Source organism: Bufo bufo, chromosome 2, assembly GCF_905171765.1.
Source record: "Bufo bufo chromosome 2, aBufBuf1.1, whole genome shotgun sequence".
In the NCBI taxonomy this organism is placed as follows: Eukaryota; Metazoa; Chordata; class Amphibia; order Anura; family Bufonidae; genus Bufo; species Bufo bufo.
In genome coordinates, this window is record NC_053390.1 from 213,037,030 (window position 1) to 213,055,904 (window position 18,875).

Sequence of the window (18,875 nt, forward strand, 5' to 3'; positions counted from 1 at the left end):
TCATGCACACGACCGTGCAGTTTTTTGCGGTCGCAAACCGCGGATCCGAAAAAAACGGAAGGCGGCGTGTTGCCTTACGCAACTTGCGGAACGGAACGGGCGCCGGCAATATAAATGCCTATTCTTGTCCGCAAAGCGCGGACAAGAAAAGGACAGGTTATATTTTTTTTAGCGGGGCCGCGGAACGGAGCCCTGGATACGGACAGCACACTGAGTGCTGTCCGCATCTTTTGCGGCCCCATTGAAATGAATGGGTCCGCATCCGAGACGCCAAAACGGCGGCTCGGATTCGGACCCAAACAACGGTCGTGTGCATGAGGCCTTACAGTCAGGTCAACACAATTCTAACATTTTTGGCTCTATACACCACCACAATGGATTTGAAATGAAACGAACAAGATGTGCTTTAACTGCAGACTGTCAGCTTAAATTTAAGGGTATTTACATCCAAATCAGGTGAACGGTGTAGGCATTACAACAGTTTGCATATGTGCCTCCCACTTGTTAAGGGACCAAAAGTAATGGGACATAATAAAGGAGTATTCCAGTTTATAATACAAGTGATCAAAAGATCAGTTTTAAGTCCCCTAGGGCAGAGGTCCCCAACCACCAGGTCAGAGTTAAATGGCTGGGACGGGAACTACTGGCTCCTATGCCAGCCACTGAATGCCACTAAGGGGTTCACTATGTTTAAAGAGGCCACTACTGGGGGGCATGATATTTAAAGAGGGCACAACTGAGGTGGAACTTTATGTAACGAGGACACTGCTGGGGGGCATTATATGTGAAGAGGGCACCGTTGTGGAGCATTTAATGAAAAAAGGCTGCTACTTCGGGGACCATTTAATTTACCATACATTGAAAAACGGGGGGGAAAAATTTGTAGAGTAAATTGTAAAGAAACCCACAATTCCACCAAGGTTTTTTTGGTTTTGAGATTACAGCAATTACTGTGCGCTAAAAATGACATGATGTCCTTATTCTGTGGATCAATACAATTACAGCAAAACCAAATTTGTATATTTAGATTTTGTTTTATTACTTTAAAAAAAAAAAAAAAAAAAACTTTGGCAGCCATAACTTTTTTTTTAAATATATTTCCCTCTACAGAGGCTTACTTCACACAAGTCCTTGTGGACGATGTCGTACATGTACGGCTTTATGCATTAAGTGGTTAAATGAATGATATACAAATTATACTGAATCTTTTTCCATAATACTATATATCAATCAGCTACTCCTGCTCTATAATATTACTGCCTGCAGCTCAGAAAACATGTTGAACTTTACAGGTTTCCTTTATAGGGAGTCTGTCGCCTCTGAAATCAGTTTCAAAGTAAGCATACTGCCATGTAGGGTAGGTGCCTCAATACATATACACACACCTTTCTTGTGAAAATCTGGCTCTCTAATACAGAGAAATGCTTCTTGTGGATATGCCATAAAAATCAGAGTTAGGAGTACCAGACTTGCTCTCCTCTTTCACCGCTTGCCAACCACCTGCTGACTATAAAGGTCTGCACAGTTTGCACTTGTCTCTGCATGCACGTTTCTAAATGTCCTTGCAGACACTGCAGCTGCACGTCAGGACTCCCTATAGAGAAAGTAGGTCCCCATCACTTCAAACAGCACATATTGAGCGCTGTATATAGAGATGAGAAAGAAACAATGCCACTTCCTGCTTCAGACCTAGTGGTCATGTGATCGTCAGGGGTCAGGCATCTTCATGCCAAGACTTAGCAGACCCATATCAGCTGTGCAGTAAGGCTGTACAGCCTCTCTGAGGGCTGTAGTCCCCCCGGTAACTGGGGCCAGACACAAGAGATATAAGCAATAAAACAAAATTTGATTTAAAGGTGTTCTCACTGTTTTATACCGATGACCTATCCTCAGGATGGTTTATCAGTATCTGATTGGTGGGGGTTTGATACCTGAGATCCCTGCTGATCAGCTGTTTCAGGAGGCCTTCTCACAGCTTACCCCAAGACCAGTGACATCACTTTCATCAGTCACATGGCCTAGACGCAACTCAGTCCCATTCAAGTGAATGGGGCTAAGCTGCAATACCAAGCACAGCTGGTATACAATGTATGGCACTGTGCTTGCTAAGCTGCGAGGAGGCAACGGTGCCCACCAGAGCCCAATGTTGTCCTCAAACAGCTGATCAGAGTGGGTCCCGGGTGTTAGAACCCATCAATCAGATACTGATGACCCACCCTGAAGATAGGTCATCAGTATAAAAAAAACAGTCAGAAAGCCCCTTTAAATGTCCCCCCAAAGGTCTTGTATGACCTTTTAGGTGCACAAAGTGTAATATAAAAAAAATAACACCACCACATGCGACACCACTGCCCCTTGGTGACCATAACCCATACTGTATATCAAAACTACCATTATGGAAAGCAGACATAAAATGTTTTTTTTTTTTTTAGTTAAACTAAAATCTGAAAACAGTGAAAAACACAGAAAATGCACCTGGTCAGGAAGGGTGAGGGAGTAAATGATTTATGCAAATTATTAAATTATATGATCAATATTACTTCTGAGTCCCATTAATCATCAGAAAAAATTATGTCAAAGCAAAAAAAAAACCTTAAATCTTTATTAAATTCACTAAAAAGAACGTATAAACAAAGATTGCGTTTTTAAGGATCTTTTTTTTTTGCTTTGACGTAATTTTTTCTGATGGAGAAAATGGCCTGGTCTTGAACTGGTTAAAGAGGACACATTCTCACATAACCAAAACTGTCTGCATACCTTTACAGATAGCTCTACACATGTTCTGGTGTCCCAGCCACCCCACCGCACAATAACAGTGGTGGCATCAGCCATATTCTATGGTGTGGTTTGTTGGGGGAGCAGCTCATATGTGGCTGAGAGACAGAGATGAGATAAACTTATTAAGAAGGCCAGCTCTGTCCTAGGTTGTCCCCTTGATCCAGTGCAGGAGGTGGGTGACAGAAGAACACTAGCAAAATAACATCACTGTTAGAACAATGTCTCCCACCCCATGCAAGAAGCTGTTGTAGAGCAAAGGAACGTTATCGTAGGTCCTTCCTCCCAGCAGCGGTTAGGATTTATAACCACCACTGTTCCCAAAAAAAAACCCTGAGGAATAATAAAGGGATTATCTTCTTCTTCTTATCAATGACACGTCAATAGGGAGGCTAGAGAGAAAAAACGTTGGAACAAGTGATGAGCCAGCTGTAAAAATAAGACGACAGGACCGGTCCTCTTTTAGGGGTTAAAAGGAGCACTAAACTTAGAAATAAATCATAAAAGGGAGATAATATTGATCTTACTCTTATGTCAGTCTGCAGGATTTTTTGAATTTGCCTGAAACCTGGGTAAACAGTAGAGAGGGGCAGCCCCTGCTGCAGCCAGTTGCCTTTCACCCAGAGGCTGTGAAGTGGAGGACTGGATACATAGCTGATTTTCAGGGACACATAGTTATTTCTTTATATATAGTTGTAATTACAAAATAAAACAAAATATTATCAAAGGAAACAATGAGATTATGGAATGAATGGCTTAATTTACCATATGCCCCAGTGTAAAAACTGTAATATTTGTGTAGTTCTCTTACTATATCAATCACAGCACTCACGCCACAACGAGATGCTCATCACAATACAAAAGACAAAAAGAGCTTTATAAACTACTTACTTTTTCACTTTGGGATATTTCATCTCAGAAATCACATTTGTTGTATATTTTTGCTTTTCTTTTAAATGCTGAGGCCACATATTATCCACCCAATCTACAGCATCCACCTACATGAAATGAAATGCATTAGTGAATTATGCTATTGCAAAGTTAAAGTACCTCTATAAACAGACTTAAAGGGAACATCTCTAAGGAAATCAAGTAGTGACAGACATGTAGATTTCAGCGGTCTGTCACTTATGTTTTGGAAAAACGACAGTTTCATTGCTGCAGCGCAATGCCAATACCGAAGGGCAAGAGTTCGAAATATTTATCAGATCCACCCCAAACCACCCCCTGCACAGCAACAGTGAGGTGGGAGGGCAGATGGAGCCTGTATCCACTGTATACACACCAAACTCATACCTTACAGAGTTGGCGTCGTGCTTCAATGATAAAAAGCATCAAAATACTTTTGATATGTCATAGCGACATAAAAGGTTTTGATCAGTGGGGGTCCGAGTGCCATGACCGCTACGATCAGTAGAACAAGGAGAGAGAAGCATGCACTCTCCTCGCTGCAGGACATGGAATCAGAACAAGCCTACAAATTTTCTACTGAGTGCATCTCCTGTGGTCAGAGAACGCACTCCATGTGAGCGCTTGTCTCCTTGTTTGAGCAATCGGTGGGGATCTCAAGTTTCAGACCTCCACAGATCAAAACGTTTGAGAAGTCACTTTGACATAACTTTTTCTGAAAGCTCAGTTGCACTTGAAATACAATATATTATACAGTGGCTCTACTGGTCTCAGAAATCGTGGTTCGGTGCTCTCCCCACGACACACCCAATGTCTATTGAGAGGAGATACAATGAAATAAAATATTTGGGGGTCACTCAGCTATTCAGGGCTGTATAGAAATAAATACCCCATTACAGTCAATTAATATAAAACCTATAGTTTATTAGAAACAAATAACAAATTATGCAAAAAAAAAAAAAATATATATGAAAGGTGGATGTTCCACTTTTAGTTCTATATTAGATCAATTCACCACACATTTGAGGCATCAAGAACATATGCTGATTACATAAACATTAATTAATATAAAATGGTATAGTTGGCCATCTAGAAACAGTAAAAAGATAAAAATAAAAATTGAATAAAAGATGAAAAATTATAAATGTCCCAAATTCCCTATGTAGGATTCCACTTTTTATAATACTTAAAAATCTATTAGTAAATCAGGTTGTGGTATGTACAGAGCAATGTGCAGAGTTCCAATGATGTTGTTATTTGACAGTTCAAATGTTGTCAATTGGCTGTGTAGCCGAGTGATCACAACCAACTAAATGATTATATGAAAGGCAAAGAGTATTTCTCCAGTGGTATGTCTTAGGGCTCGTTCACATGACCGTGACATTTTTTTGCGGTCCGCAAATTGCGGATATACAAAAAACAGATGCCGCCCGTGTCTGGCCATTCCGTTATAAACAGAACCTATAATGTAATGGCATAACGCTAGTGCGAACCCACCCTAACAGAGGTTACCACAATCCCCTCTACAATAAAAAAAAAAAAAAAAAAATAATGGACAAGGTTAAAAAGGAGTCTGTCCTGATGACAGGTTCCTCTATCACTTGGGACAGATATTTGCCTAGGACTTATATCGGGATGAAAACACCCCAATTTTAACAGATCACCATACCACAGTTGGCCGCTTGACTACTTTTTCTAGCTTGGTGTGGCTGAACTCCAGGCTGATCACATTGTATAGTTTTTCCCTTTCAGTTTCAGGTGTTTCGTAGTATCGGACAAACTGTGACATACTCATGTCTGTGGCCTTTTGTGTGTTCACATCCATCACATCCACTATGCGCCGGCTTCCTACAAAACAAGAGATATTTAAAATATATTTATAGTTCAGATTTGACTATTCAAAACATGTTGCTATGGGAAACCATTATGTTTCTAAATGATTTCTCTCTTTTTTTTTGGTATGCATTTTTTTCTGTATCCATTATATAATAATCTGTTCACAGACATTACCTCTTTCCAAACCTAAAATAATTAAAGGGGTGACTAGACTGAACACTTTTATGGAACCCCTACCAATCACGAGGACAGGCGAACCTGTAACACCAGCTTTGCACAACCAGCACTAGCCGTGCATTCGGTGCATCACAAGCATGGTGCTAAATTATATTTCCAACTATTTTTAAAAAGTCCATTGCCCGATTAACACGACATAAAAAAGCACTTGAGTGAAAAACTCTTTACATGAAAGGAGTTGTCAAGAGGCTAAACAACAAAAAAATAAATTAAATTAAAAACTCACCCTTGCCAGAGAGCTCTGGTTCCACAGCTGTGGCCACAGGCATTTTTATTGGCTGGCAGCAGTCAAATGCACATCAACAGCATGCCACACATCTAATCTGGAGGGGACAGGAGTCACCGGGTTGTGCCTGTGGTGCTCTGAAGGTGTTTTTTGTTTTTAGGCTACTTTCACACTTGCGGCAGGACGGATCCGACATGCTGTTCAAAATGTCGGATCCGTCCTACGGCTATTTCGCCGTGCCGCCGGACCGCCGCTCCGTCCCCATTGACTATAATGGGGACGGGGGCGGAGCTCCGGCGCAGCACGGTGAAAGCCGCCGGACTAAAAAGCCTGACATGCAGTAATTTTAGTCCGGCGGCCTTTCGCCGTGCACCGCCGGAGCTCCGCCCCCGTCCCCATTATAGTCAATGGGGACGGAGCGGCGATCCGGCGGCACGGCGAAATAGCCGCAGGACGGATCCGACATGGTGAACAGCATGTCGGATCCGTCCTGCCGCAAGTGTGAAAGTACCCTTACACTTTGCACAGCTCCTGGCAGTTTTTTTAATCAGTCTTAAAGGGAACCTGTCACTGGGATTTTGTGTATAGAGCTGAGGATATGGGTTGCTAGATGGCCGCTAGCACATCCGCAATACCCAGTCCCCATAGCTCTGTGTGCTTTAATTGTGTAAAAAAACGATTTGATACATATGCAAATTAACCTGAGATGAGTCCTGTACGTGAGATGAGTCAGGGACAGGACTCATCTCTGGTTAATTTGCATATGTATCAAAATTGTTTTTTTGTTTTACACAATAAAAGCACACATGGCTATGGGGACTGGGTATTGCGGATGTACTAGCGGCGATCTAGCAACCCATGTCCTCAGCTCTATACACAAAATCCAGGTGACCGGTTCCCTTTAACCCCTTAGGGACTTAGGGCGTACCGGTACGCCCTATTTCCCGAGTCCTTAAGGACTCAGGGCGTACTGGTACGTCCTAAGTTTAAATCGCGATTGCGGCGCGGTGGGGGTTAATCGCAACAGGATGCCCGCTGAAATCATTCAGCGGGCATCCTGTCACAATGCCGGGGAGGGTCCCGTGACCCCCCGTGTCGGCGATCGCCGCAAACCGCAGGTCAATTCAGACCTGCGTTTTGCGGCTTTTACCTTATCCAGCGGTTGCGGGCGGCGGTGCCATCGCGTCCCCATGCGGCTGTAGGGGGGACCCGATGGCATGGAAGGCATCGCGCTGCCTTCCGGTGACGAGCCTGTGATATCCAGCCCCCTGGATCTCACAGGCCGGAAGCTGTATGAGTAATACACACAGTATTACTCATACAGCCAATGCATTCCAATACAGAAGTATTGGAACGCATTGTAAAAGGGATTAGACCCCCAAAAGATGAAGTCCCAAAGTGGGACAAAAAATAAAGTAAAAAAAAAAAAAAAAAAAAGAAGAAGAAGAAGAAGTTTAAAAAATAAAGTTTTTCCCCCCAAAAAATTAAAGGTTTCAAGTTAAAATAAACAAAAACGTCATTTTCCCCAAATAAAGTAAAAGAAAATTGGTAAAAAATAGGGAAAAAACAAAGTATACATATTAGGTATCGCCGCGTCCGTATAGACCGGCTCTATAAACATATCACATGACCTAACCCCTCAGAGGAACACCGTAAAAAATAAATAATAAAAACTGTGCTAAATAAACCATTTTTTGTCACCTTACATCACAAAAAGTGTAATAGCAAGCAATCAAAAAGTCATATGCACCCCAAAATAGTGCCAATCAAACCGTCATCTCATCCCGCAAAAATCATACCCTACCCAAGGTAATCGCCCAAAAACTGAAAAAATTATGGCTCTCAGACTATGGAATGGAATATTTTGTTTAAAAATAATAAATCATTGTGTAAAACGTACATAAATAAAAAAAAAAAAAAGTATACATATTAGGTATCGCAGCATCCGTAATAACTTGCTCTATAAAAATATCACAATATCACAAAAAGTGTAATAGCAAGTGATCAAAAAGTCACACGCACCCCAAAATAGTGCCAATAAAACAGTCATCTCATCCCGCATCTCATTCCTTCTGCGCCCTGCCGTGTGCCCGTACATCGGTTTACGACCACATATGGGGTGTTTCTGTAAACTACAGAATCAGGGCCATAAATATCGAGTTTGGTTTGGCTGTTAACCCTTGCTTTGTAACTGGAAAAAAATTATTAAAATGGAAAATCTGCCAAAAAAGTAAAAATTTTGAAATTGTATCTCTATTTTCCATTAATTCTTGTGGAACACCTAAAGGGTTAACGACGTTTGTAAAATCAGTTTTGAATACCTTGAGGGGTGTAGTTTCTAGAATGGGGTCATTTTTGGGTGGTTTCTATTATGTAAGTGACTTCAGACCTGAACTGGTCCCTACAAATTGGGTTTTTGAAAATTTCTGAAACATTTTAATATTTCTTCTAAACTTCTAAGCCTTGTAACATCCACAAAAAATAAAATATCATTCCCAAAATGATCCAAACATGAAGTAGACATATGGGGAATGTAAAGTAATGTAAAGTAATAACTATTTTTGGAGGTATTACTATGTATTATAAAAGTAGAGAAATTTTTGGTAAATTGGGTATTTTTTTATAAATAAAAATAAATAAATAATTTTGACTTCATTTTACCAGTGTCATGAAGTACAATATGTGACGAAAAAACAATCTCAGAATGGCCTGGATAAGTCAAAGCGTTTTAAAGTTATCAGCACTTAAAGTGACACTGGTCAGATTTGCAAAAAATGGCCAAGTCCTTAAGGTGAAATAGGGCTGAGTCCTTAAGGGGTTAAACGACCCCTTTAAAAAAATAAGTGTTTTCCAAGACTTTAATGATGATGACCTATCCTCAGGTCATCATCACCTGGGACCCCCGCCGATCCGCTGTGTGAGAAGGCATGGGGCTCTTGTGAGCACCTTGGCCTTCTCCGTGCTTGCCAAGCATAGCGCCATACATAGTTTAGCAGCTGTGCTTGCTGCTGTGCCGAGGCCATGTAACCGTCGACTGTGTCATGACACGGCATAGGAAAAGCTGGGGAAGGCCATGTCTTCTCTAACAGCTGATCAGCGCGGTCCCGGGTGTCGGACCACAGATCAAAGGATAAATCATCGGTATTGAAAACTGGCTGAAGGACAGTGTCCAGAGAGTTGTGGTCAGAATGGTCCCGGGTTATAAGTGGTGTACCCCAAGGTTCAGTGCTGGGTGCACTACTATTTAATTTATTTATTAATGATATGAAGGATGGGATTAATAGCACAATTTCTATTTTTACAGATGACACTAAGCTATGTAGTACTGTATAGTCTATGGAAGATGTCCATAAACTACAAGCTGACTTGAACACTGAGTGATGGGGCAACAACTTGGCAAAAGGTTCAATGTGGATAAATGTAAAGTTATGCATCTTGGTAGTAATAATAATCTCTGTGCATCATATGTCCTAGGTGATCTAACACTGGGAGAGTCACTTAGAGAAGGATTTGGGTGTCCTAGATCGTAGATTAAATAACAGCATACAATGTCAATAAGCTGCTTCTAAGGCTACCAGGATATGGTCATGCATTAAACGAGGCATGGACTCGTGGGGAAGGGAGGTAATATTACCACTTTAGAAAGCGTTGGTGCGGCCTCATCTGGAATTTGCAGTTCAGTTCTGGGCACCAGTCGAAAGAAAAGAAGCTCTGCAGCTGGAAAAGGTACAAAGGAGAGCAACTAAACTGATAAGGGGGCATGGAGGTTCTTAGTTATGAAGAAAGATTACAAGAATTAAAATGTATTTAGTCTTGAGAAGAGATGTCCAAGAGTGGACATGATTAACACACACACACACACACACACCATACAAAAAATACAGTGAAAAAGTGTTCCATGTCAAATGCCCTCAAAAGACAAGGGGGCACTGCCTCCAACTGGAGAAGGAAAGATTTTCGAGTCCTATGATTTATCTTGGACGATGGTGGCTTCCTGAACCTAATCATGGTGCGGATGACTTAGTCTGAAAAACTCTGCCACGTTAGAATGGCAGTCTCAATAGCCACGGCGTCAAATGTAGGAACTCTAAATACTGTTGGAAGATGGATCCCTAAGAGAGGAGGCCATCCTTGAGTGGAAGAGGCCACGAAGTGTCTCCTAGAAGAAGGAGGAGAGATCGGTGTACCAGGCTCGAAGCAACCAATCTGGGGCGATGAGAATCGTCTCGATGCCCTTCCTCTTGATTCAGCGAAGGACCCGGAGTAGGAGAGGAATAGAAGAGGAAGGGGGGGGGGGAGACGTACAGGAGGGAAAAGCCGTCCACTAGCCCAGGTCCACTGTCTCCCTGCTGAGGAAGTCCGCTGTCCAATTCTCCACTCTTGAAATGTAGACTGCCGATAAAGCTGGTACATGTTCCTCCGTCCACTTTAGAATCTTGGCCAACTCTGCCATCACCGCCTGACCGGTTTCCCCCACGATGATGTATGCCACCGCTGTGGCATTGTCCGACTGTATCCGGACCGGCAGTACCCTCAGGAGAGGTGTCCAATGAAGCAGAGGCAAATGGATGGTCTGAAGTTCCAGGATGTTGATGGGCAGTCTGGATTCCAAAGCAGACCTTTTGCCTTTAACTGCCCAAGGTGGAAGAGACTCCGTCCCATCCGTAGAGGCTGGCATCGATGGTGATGACCGTCCATGAGACCAGAAGAAAGGATTGGAGTTGAGAGGCTGGAGTTGAGAGCCACCACCTGAGGGCCAACTGCACACGCAGGGGAAGGGTGATGGTACGGTCCAAGGATGACAGGATCGCCTGTTAAAGAGGACGGGCGTGAAATTGTGCAAAAGGAAGGACCTCGATGGAAGAGACCATCGTACCCAACACCCACGTGCAAAATCAGATCGTCGGACGTCTGCGCCGGAAGAGAAGACGAACCGACCGCTGAAGGGATAACTGCTTGTCCAGGGGGAGGTGGACTGTCGCCGCAGGCATGTCGAGGGTCATGCCGAGAAAAGCAATCCATCTGCTGGGATGCAGGGATGACTTTTGGAAGTTCACCAGCCAGCCAAAACGTGCCAGGGCGTCCAGGATGATGTGTAAACTGTCCTCATTCTGACTGAAGGTTGCAGCCTTGACAAGGATGTCGTCCAGATAGGGAATCAGGGTAATGCCCCTGGAATGAAGAAGGGAGAGGAGAGAAGCGAGCACTTTCGTAAATACCCGCGGCGCTGTTGCTAGGCCGAAGGGTAGAGCCACTAACTGTTAGTGGTGAGACTAATGCAAAGCGAAGAAAATGCTGGTGCACAGGAGCAATGGGAACGTGCAGGTATGCATCCCGAATGTCCGCGAGGAAAGGACTCTATTGCAGAGAGGCAACCACGGAGCAGAGAGACTCCATCCTTAAGTGCTGGACTCTGACAAACCAATTCAGCAATTTGGAGGTCCAGAACCGGGCGAACTGATCCCCTTCTTGGGGACGACAAATAGATTTGAATAAAAACCTGTGAACTGCTCTGCAAGTGGAACCGTGAAGATCACCCCCCGTGCGAGAAGGGACTGTAAGGCCTGAAAAAAAGGCGGCGGCCTGAACTCTATTCCTGGGCGGCAAACAATCTTGTAACCCGAGGCTACCATCTCGAGTACCCACTCGTCAGAAATGTGGGACCGACAAACCTGAAAAAAAAAAAAAGGAGGAGCCGACCCCCCCCCCCCACCCAAGAGGGCAGGGGCGCCCCATCATGCGGAAGACTGTCTATTGGCAGGGATGCGGTTGGGTTGTGCCCGCGGACACCAAGCTGATTGGGGTTTAAATGACTTTATTCTGCTCTTGATTGGAGGCCCTGGGTGGCGCCCCTGCCAACAGGCACGTGCCGGAAAAGCAGCGAAAGGAGTGAAAACGAGAGTGTAACGGATCACCTGGCACCCCGACTGAGTACCTCCATTGACGGATGCTCCTAGCGTTTTCCTGAGGTTTCCAAGCACTCTGGCAGACACCACAATCACCGAACCGAAGCAGCATATAAATCCTCTTCAAGCATATGAATGCTGTAGGCAGTTGAATAGGAAACCATACGAATAGGTTTACACTCCTAGCAGTCAAACTGGGACAGCATACCATAAATCCTCCCCCAAGAATGAGACGACACTTCACTTTGAGGGTTAAAACAGGAACTGACTTTATTTAGACACAGCACACCTCCTTTAAACCCCCCAACAGCCTCATTTACATACAATAGGGCACCTAGAGGACTATGGTACAAGGAAGGGTGGGGCCAGACAATAGCAAGGGCTGATGGGAGATTGAGGAGGGACAGAGCAGCTGGTTTAAACTGGTCTCCCAGTGTCCCTGCGACAACACATTGCTGGGGAAACAATAGGACAGGAAAAAGGGGGAGGAGAAGAGGCACAGAACAGCCATGCCTGTAACATAGCAACCATTACAGTAAGAGCAAGATATATACAGTCCACAACGCACAGCAATACAAAATACCACATGCCCAAATTGCATTTAACGTACAAATTCACCAGGGGCCATAGTCAGTAGGTAGGAGGTGGGTAGCCAGGCCTCTCCAATGCCCAGTGGCGAGGCGGGTTCCGCCACAGAGAGTTTGAGGGCCGATAGCGAAACAGACGCTTGGCCTGCCCTGTGGGAGGTGGGTATTTTTACCGCCTATGGCCTCGGAGATAATCTCATCCAAGTCCAACTGAGCACCAAACAGACGAGAGCACGAAAAGGGAAGACCCGTAAGGGAACATTTTGACAAGGAGTCCGCAGCCCAGACTTTAAACCACACCTCACGCAGCAAGGCGACAGAGAGTGTGGATGAATGGGCAACAAGAATGCCCGCATCCAAAAGCGGCCTTGCAAAGGTACTTGCCTGCCGGAGAGATTTGCAGAGCCAAAGACTGCAGATCTGCCGAGGAAGATCGGCCGCAATGTCCTGATGCAGGCGAAGGGCTCATTCGGAGACCGCCTTAGCCACCCACAAGGAGGAAAAATGGGATGTGGAGCCAGTCGACGCAAAGGCAGAATTAGTAAAAAAGACTCCATGCGGCGATCCACAGGGTTCTGAAGGGACGCACCATTGGCCACAGCGTGTGCTTTGCGAGACGCACGACGGGCAGTTCCACTTTGGGTGGTGACGACCATTTCGCAACCAGGTCTGGCAAAAAGGGATATAGCACATCGAGGCATTTAGAAGTGTTGAAACGACGATCTGGATGCTCCCATGCCTTAGCAATGACGACCGAAAAATCGTCATGGAAGGTCTTAGAGGCTTGCACCTGGAAGGTGTCTCGGACAGCCACGACCAGGCTGTCCACCATGGAAGCAATCTTAGAAGATTGCTCCTGATCCAGATCAGAGTCTGAACCAGAGGACATATCCGAGCGTGGACTTGGTAAGGGATAGGGGGGGGGGGGGGGGAGTTGAGGACACAGAGGCGTCAGAAGAAGAGGTACACAGTGTCCTGTTCTGGGCCGCTTGTGCAAAGGTCTGCCCCTGCGTTGGCCACCCAAGGAAGGCGTGGGATGCGCAGGTGAGGACTTGTCAACCAATCGACCCATAAGAAAAAGGGTGGATTGGGAAACTTTCGAAAAGTCCTCTACAACCCACTGCCCAGGACAGGGCGCGGGCCCATTCCAGCTCCACAGTCAGGGGGCCAGTGCGACTGCTCGAGCGGTAGGGCTACAGCCGGCCTGGGCGCATGGTATGCTGTACACAGGGAGTCCGCCTGGCCGCGAGGAAACTTGAGTTCGCATTTTGTGCAAGCTTAGTGGGTAGGGGCTGGTCGCGGGCAGGCGTCACTCGTGGGTTTGGACATGACTCTAAGAGCTTGTCTCAGGGCTGGAGGGATACAGGGTTGTCCTATTAGAAAAGCTGCAGGTGGACCCAGGTCCTGATGTCCCCCAGTGAAGCCTCCAGCTGACCCACGAGAAGAGGAAAAAAAGAGTCAGCCTCCTCACGAGGCCCGTGCGGGGATAAAAAAAAAAATCTAGCTCCACCCAGGAGTGTCCGGCGGAAGAGGGTCCCGCCCCCTAAGTGGAAGGGAGGGCAGGCCTAGTAGAATTGCAGCCTAGCGGGCCCCCCGAGACCGTGGACTAAAATACTTGTGGTGGCCGGCCGCAAAGCACTTCTGGTCGGCCGGAAAAACAAGGGTGGTTCGTGGGAGCTGCCCGGAGGAGAGGGCGCATGCTGGAGAGGCCGCCGGAGGGTGAAACTGGGAGCCAGAGGAGTGCGGGGACCGGGAAGGCCGCAGAGCGAGGTAGGCCCGAGTAAAGACTGGGGCCCAAATTAAGAGGGGCGGCCGGCAGGAGGGGTGTCGGAGGAGCCACCCCACATCCCCGAACCAGGACCAAACTGAAGCCCTGGAGGAATAGTGTGGTGCCCCAGGAGTAACAGGTGGACACCAGGGAAGGGAGGGGGTGGGGGGAGTGAGGGAGTTAAGAGGGGGCCCTTACAATACTCACCTAATCCGGACAACTCATCCCATCTTCTTCCTCTTCCAATTACCCTCCCTCGGCGGACCAGCAGGGTCACCTCTTGAGCTTCTGGCACCGAAGTGGCAGGGAGCTGGCATGGAGGGAGGGCCGGATCCAGGTGACCCATTGGCTGGCGGGAAGCAGGTAAGCGAGGCTGCCCTGGTCCTCTTTTTCTTTTTGGGGGGAGCTGGACGGGGAGGGAAACCAACCCAAGCCATGCTCCCCGGAGGAACAGGGAGGCTAGGCGACTGTTCCCCCCAGCCTGTAAAAAAGAGAAACGAAAAATAAAAAAGCAGACTTGACCCTGCAAAGCAGGGAGGGTTGCCTCCTTGACACCAAGCTAAAAACTGATATGCTCTCTCTAGGCTGGAGGGGGTAAAGCTGACAAGAGGAGCTTACACTTTTAAGCCTAGTGTTGCCTCCTAGCGGCAGCAGCAGCTATACCACGATCCTGTGTCCCCAATGATACGAGTGAGAAAGTTGGGTGGTGCATTCCTGTTTTTGCATTTCTTCAACACATTCAACAATTGAATGTAGACATGTGTGAACTCCTCACAGCTTTTTGCAGAGTATGCTAGACTATGTATTTTAGTTAAAAATTTTAAATTTCGTCCAGTGTTTGTTTATAACAATTTGCTGCAAAGTTGCATGAAGGTGTATTAATTATAACAGTATTTCTTGTACACGGTATGCTGTGTGCTCTCAGAAAATGTAGATTTTGGTAACATGGCAGCTGTTTACCATGTACATTATAAATTTTTAACAAATTTGTGGACGATGGGCAAATATTGCATTGCTTCTCTTTCACCGTTTTAAGAGCACAAGCTTTTGCCGACGTATACACTTGTGGTATAGATGAGCTTTGCACACCTCAATATATTACTATCACATTGCTTTTGTATGTAAACATCTGCTTGCATTTTTTAAATACCGTAATTCCTGTTTGTCACAAAGTTTCATGAAGGTGGATATGAATGCCAATAGACTGTCAAGGCAACTACAATCATCAGGTTGTCTACTTTCAAGAAATATATAGCTTTTAAGGGTGCACTTACTTTTCAAAAAGGGCAAATATTGCATTTTATAAGTTGCTACTTTAAAAAAAAAAAAAAAAAAGTCCACCTTAAAACAAAATGTTTGAGATTTCCAGTTCTGGTAATTTTATGTGCATATAAATTTAGCCCTTGTGGCAGATCAGCTCTTTTATACAATACAAAGTGATCATGTTGGCCTCCAATGGAGTGTGAACAATCCATTTAAATTAACTGCTGGACATACACTGGAGATCAAAATTAGAGAACAATTTCTGAACTCGATTTTTTTTTTCATAAATAATGTAATAAACAATGTCTGAAGGAATTTTTGTTGTGGCTATACCGTGCCACTATAAACAGAGTTTTATAAAATAACTAAGACACTTCAACAAAAAAACTTTATCTTGCAGAAAACACAATGCTCAAAATTAGAGAACATCAATGACTGTAGCGCAGAGAAACATTACAACATTTTCTGAAGGTTACAATAGTCAATAACCAGAAGGAAATGTCCAGGCCTTTGCTTTGAATGATTTCAGCACATATGCGGCCACAGGATATCACTAGTTTCTAACACTGCTCTGGTGTGATTTTGGTCCACTCTTCTTCCAGTCTCTCCCACAGTTTGGAGACTTCTGGTTTGGTGCCTTGGGGCTTCTTAGCCATAACTAGGGTTGCACCGGGTATCAAACTTTCAATACCCAATCAATACTTTTTTACCCAGACCAAATCAGATAACGGAATTTGCTATTTTCCGATACTAGGCTGCCCTACTGCACATCCTAGTATCTGTGAGAGAACATGCCACGCGCCGCCCTTAGCGTGCAACATGTTCTCATCAGCCGGCACAGTGCAGAAGGAGGGAGCCCCTCCCCACTGTGACGTGCGCGTATCTGCCACCAATGACAATAGCCCTGAGGAGATGGGGAGGGCCCGTTGGCCACTGAAAAACCAATTAATATAATTAACCCCTTAATACAAATGTATGAGGCCATATCACAGTCAGAAACCCGTCTCAATGATGGGGCATGGCAATCCCGCGAACCACGTCAATTAACCCCTCAGGTGAGGGGTTAATTTACGTGGTTCAGCGGGATCCCGATCATTGAGGCCGGGTGCCAGCAGTGTGATAAGGCCGGCACCCACCGCGTACATTTGTATTTAGGGGTTAATAATATTAATTGGTGGAGCAATAGCAGGGCTCCGATCAGTTACCATGGCAGCATTCCATGGCTGCCATGGTAAGCTTCCTGCTTCTGTGTGCACAAAGCATTGTCCTATTAGGGGGCTAGAACCCATGTCCTATTCACCCTAATTATTATTTTATAACAGTAATTATAAAAAAAAAAAAAAAAAAAATTTCCCAATTTTACTATCAAATATATAAAACGATTAAAAAAAATAAACATATTACATATCGCCACATCCAAAAATGTAAAACATTATAAATTATCTTCTATGTGGTGAAAGCCGTAATATAAAAAAAAAAAATAATAAATAAAAAAAAATTGGATAGGACTGTTCTATTATGGGCTGGATGTTCCATAAAATGCGGAATGCGCACAACTTTTTGGGCGTTTAATTTTTCTTTTGATATTGAGTATTGCAATACTTTTTTATGGTATCAAAATTGAATCTAAATTTTGGCATCATGACAACCCTAGCCATAACTGTTGTCAAGGATTTTCCAGAGGTTTTCTATTTGGTTCAGATCAGGGCTCGGACCATTTCATTATTTCAAGGTTTTCAGTTTCGAGGAACTACTTTATCCGTTTTGCTGTATGACAGGGGACATTGTCCTACAAGAAAATTGCTAATGGCCAATTGACTGAAGAATACAGTAAAGGAACCACATGTGTCAAAAAAGGTTCTGATAAACAATTAGCATTCACTCTGCCATGTAGCTGTACAAGAGTCCCAACTCATGCTGCCGAAAACATTCCCCAAATCATATTTCCTCCTCCACCTTTCACTGAATTCTTTACACACTTTCAGTCTTTCCCCAGTTTCACAACGAACATAATGTTTGCCATCAGATCCAAAAAAATTTAATTGCTTTCATCACTAAAGTGAACTTTGGACGACTTTTTCTCTGTCCACACAACATGTCCTCAGCAAAAAGTGAGAGGTTGGGTCACTGCTGAGTGGGTCTTTCAGTCCAAATGCTCTTAAACATTTAGACACTGTATGAGGAGACAGATCCTTATGCTGTTAAGGGCTGAACTGACAATTCCAGCTGCATTGAGATTCTCCGCATTATCCTGTCCTTTCTTGTATGTCTTTCGTGGATGACCAGCCTTCTTGGAGACTTGAATAGGTTTGTAACAGTTTAAAGATGCAATATCCTAGAAATCACAGATTTGGAACGACCAACTTCGTTTTGGAACGATCTTGCAAAGTCACTGAAAAGTTAGACTGCCAGTTTAAATAAGATTTGTCGGATAAATAAGGAAATTAGCACCAGGAGCCAGATTAACTCCAATAACTGGGAGGTATCTGAAAGGGTTATTTTTCAAATATCTCATTGAACTTTTTTATACTGTGCTTCTCAATATATATCCAACTCATGAAATATGCTTAAAATAATATTTTTTTACTGCTATTGAGATAGTTTCAAAGAGGAGTACGATAGAGATGTGTGAATTTTATTCTATATTTTGTATCTCTAGGACTGTAACTAGTTAACTTTTCTGAAGCTGTTACAAACTATTTCTTCCTTTGTCTCAAGGAGCCTCCCCTCATCCCTTTGTTCAGTCAACAGGGGGCATGCAGCTGGGCCGACTTCTCCTCTGGTTACAGATGTATAGACTGTGAAAGAATGCTTAAGCCAATTATTTAACTAGATAATACACATGTCTACTCACTGCCTATAGAAAAGTACCTCCTTGAAGTGTCACATATGACGTATGTAGTATTGAGTTTAGGAAGACCGCCATTACAACATGGCGCGGACCCGTAGAGGTTTATATTAATCCACATTCCAAAGTTTATGAGCTAGTGCATACTGCGCAGAAGCCAAGTGTCATCTAATCTCCTTTTCCTTCTTAAGTCAATGAAATCATGGCATGTGCCTCAGGAAGGACGGCCTCCCTGAAGGTGTATAACTGCTTTACTTCTTGTAATAAACGTACAGATTGCCTTGACCAGCTTTGTGTCAGCGTGTGTCTCTCCACGCGTGGCTATTAACCCCTTGAGGGTACCTTGATTTGGAGCACCAGAGTGCATCTTAAATGCTTTAATTAAAGCAACTTCAACAAGTATGCAATGACCTTGATATTCACAAAATTGTTGTTTGTTCTCAAATCTTGATCTCCAGTGTAGCTATGGTTCTACCTGCTGCATAATATTCTACGAAGGAGATTTACTAACACTGGCGTT

At 44.3% G+C, this 18,875-nt stretch overlaps 1 protein-coding gene across 6 annotated transcripts in view; it reads right to left on the reverse strand.

Moving 5' to 3' along the window:
• Nucleotides 1-18,875, reverse strand: part of KDM2B (lysine demethylase 2B) — a 237,367-nt gene that overhangs the window by 200,319 nt on the left and 18,173 nt on the right. For 4 of the 6 annotated variants that reach the window (XM_040416126.1, XM_040416124.1, XM_040416125.1 and 1 more), the window contains exons 5-6: nucleotides 5,354-5,532; nucleotides 3,667-3,773 (exon numbers count right to left, since the gene is read on the reverse strand). In XM_040416126.1, the coding sequence (XP_040272060.1) occupies nucleotides 3,667-3,773; nucleotides 5,354-5,532 (286 nt within the window). Of the gene's footprint in view, nucleotides 1-2,757; nucleotides 2,776-3,666; nucleotides 3,774-5,353; nucleotides 5,533-18,204; nucleotides 18,224-18,875 lie in introns of those variants that run through there. The other 2 variants (XM_040416127.1, XM_040416128.1) reach the window with 2 other exon arrangements.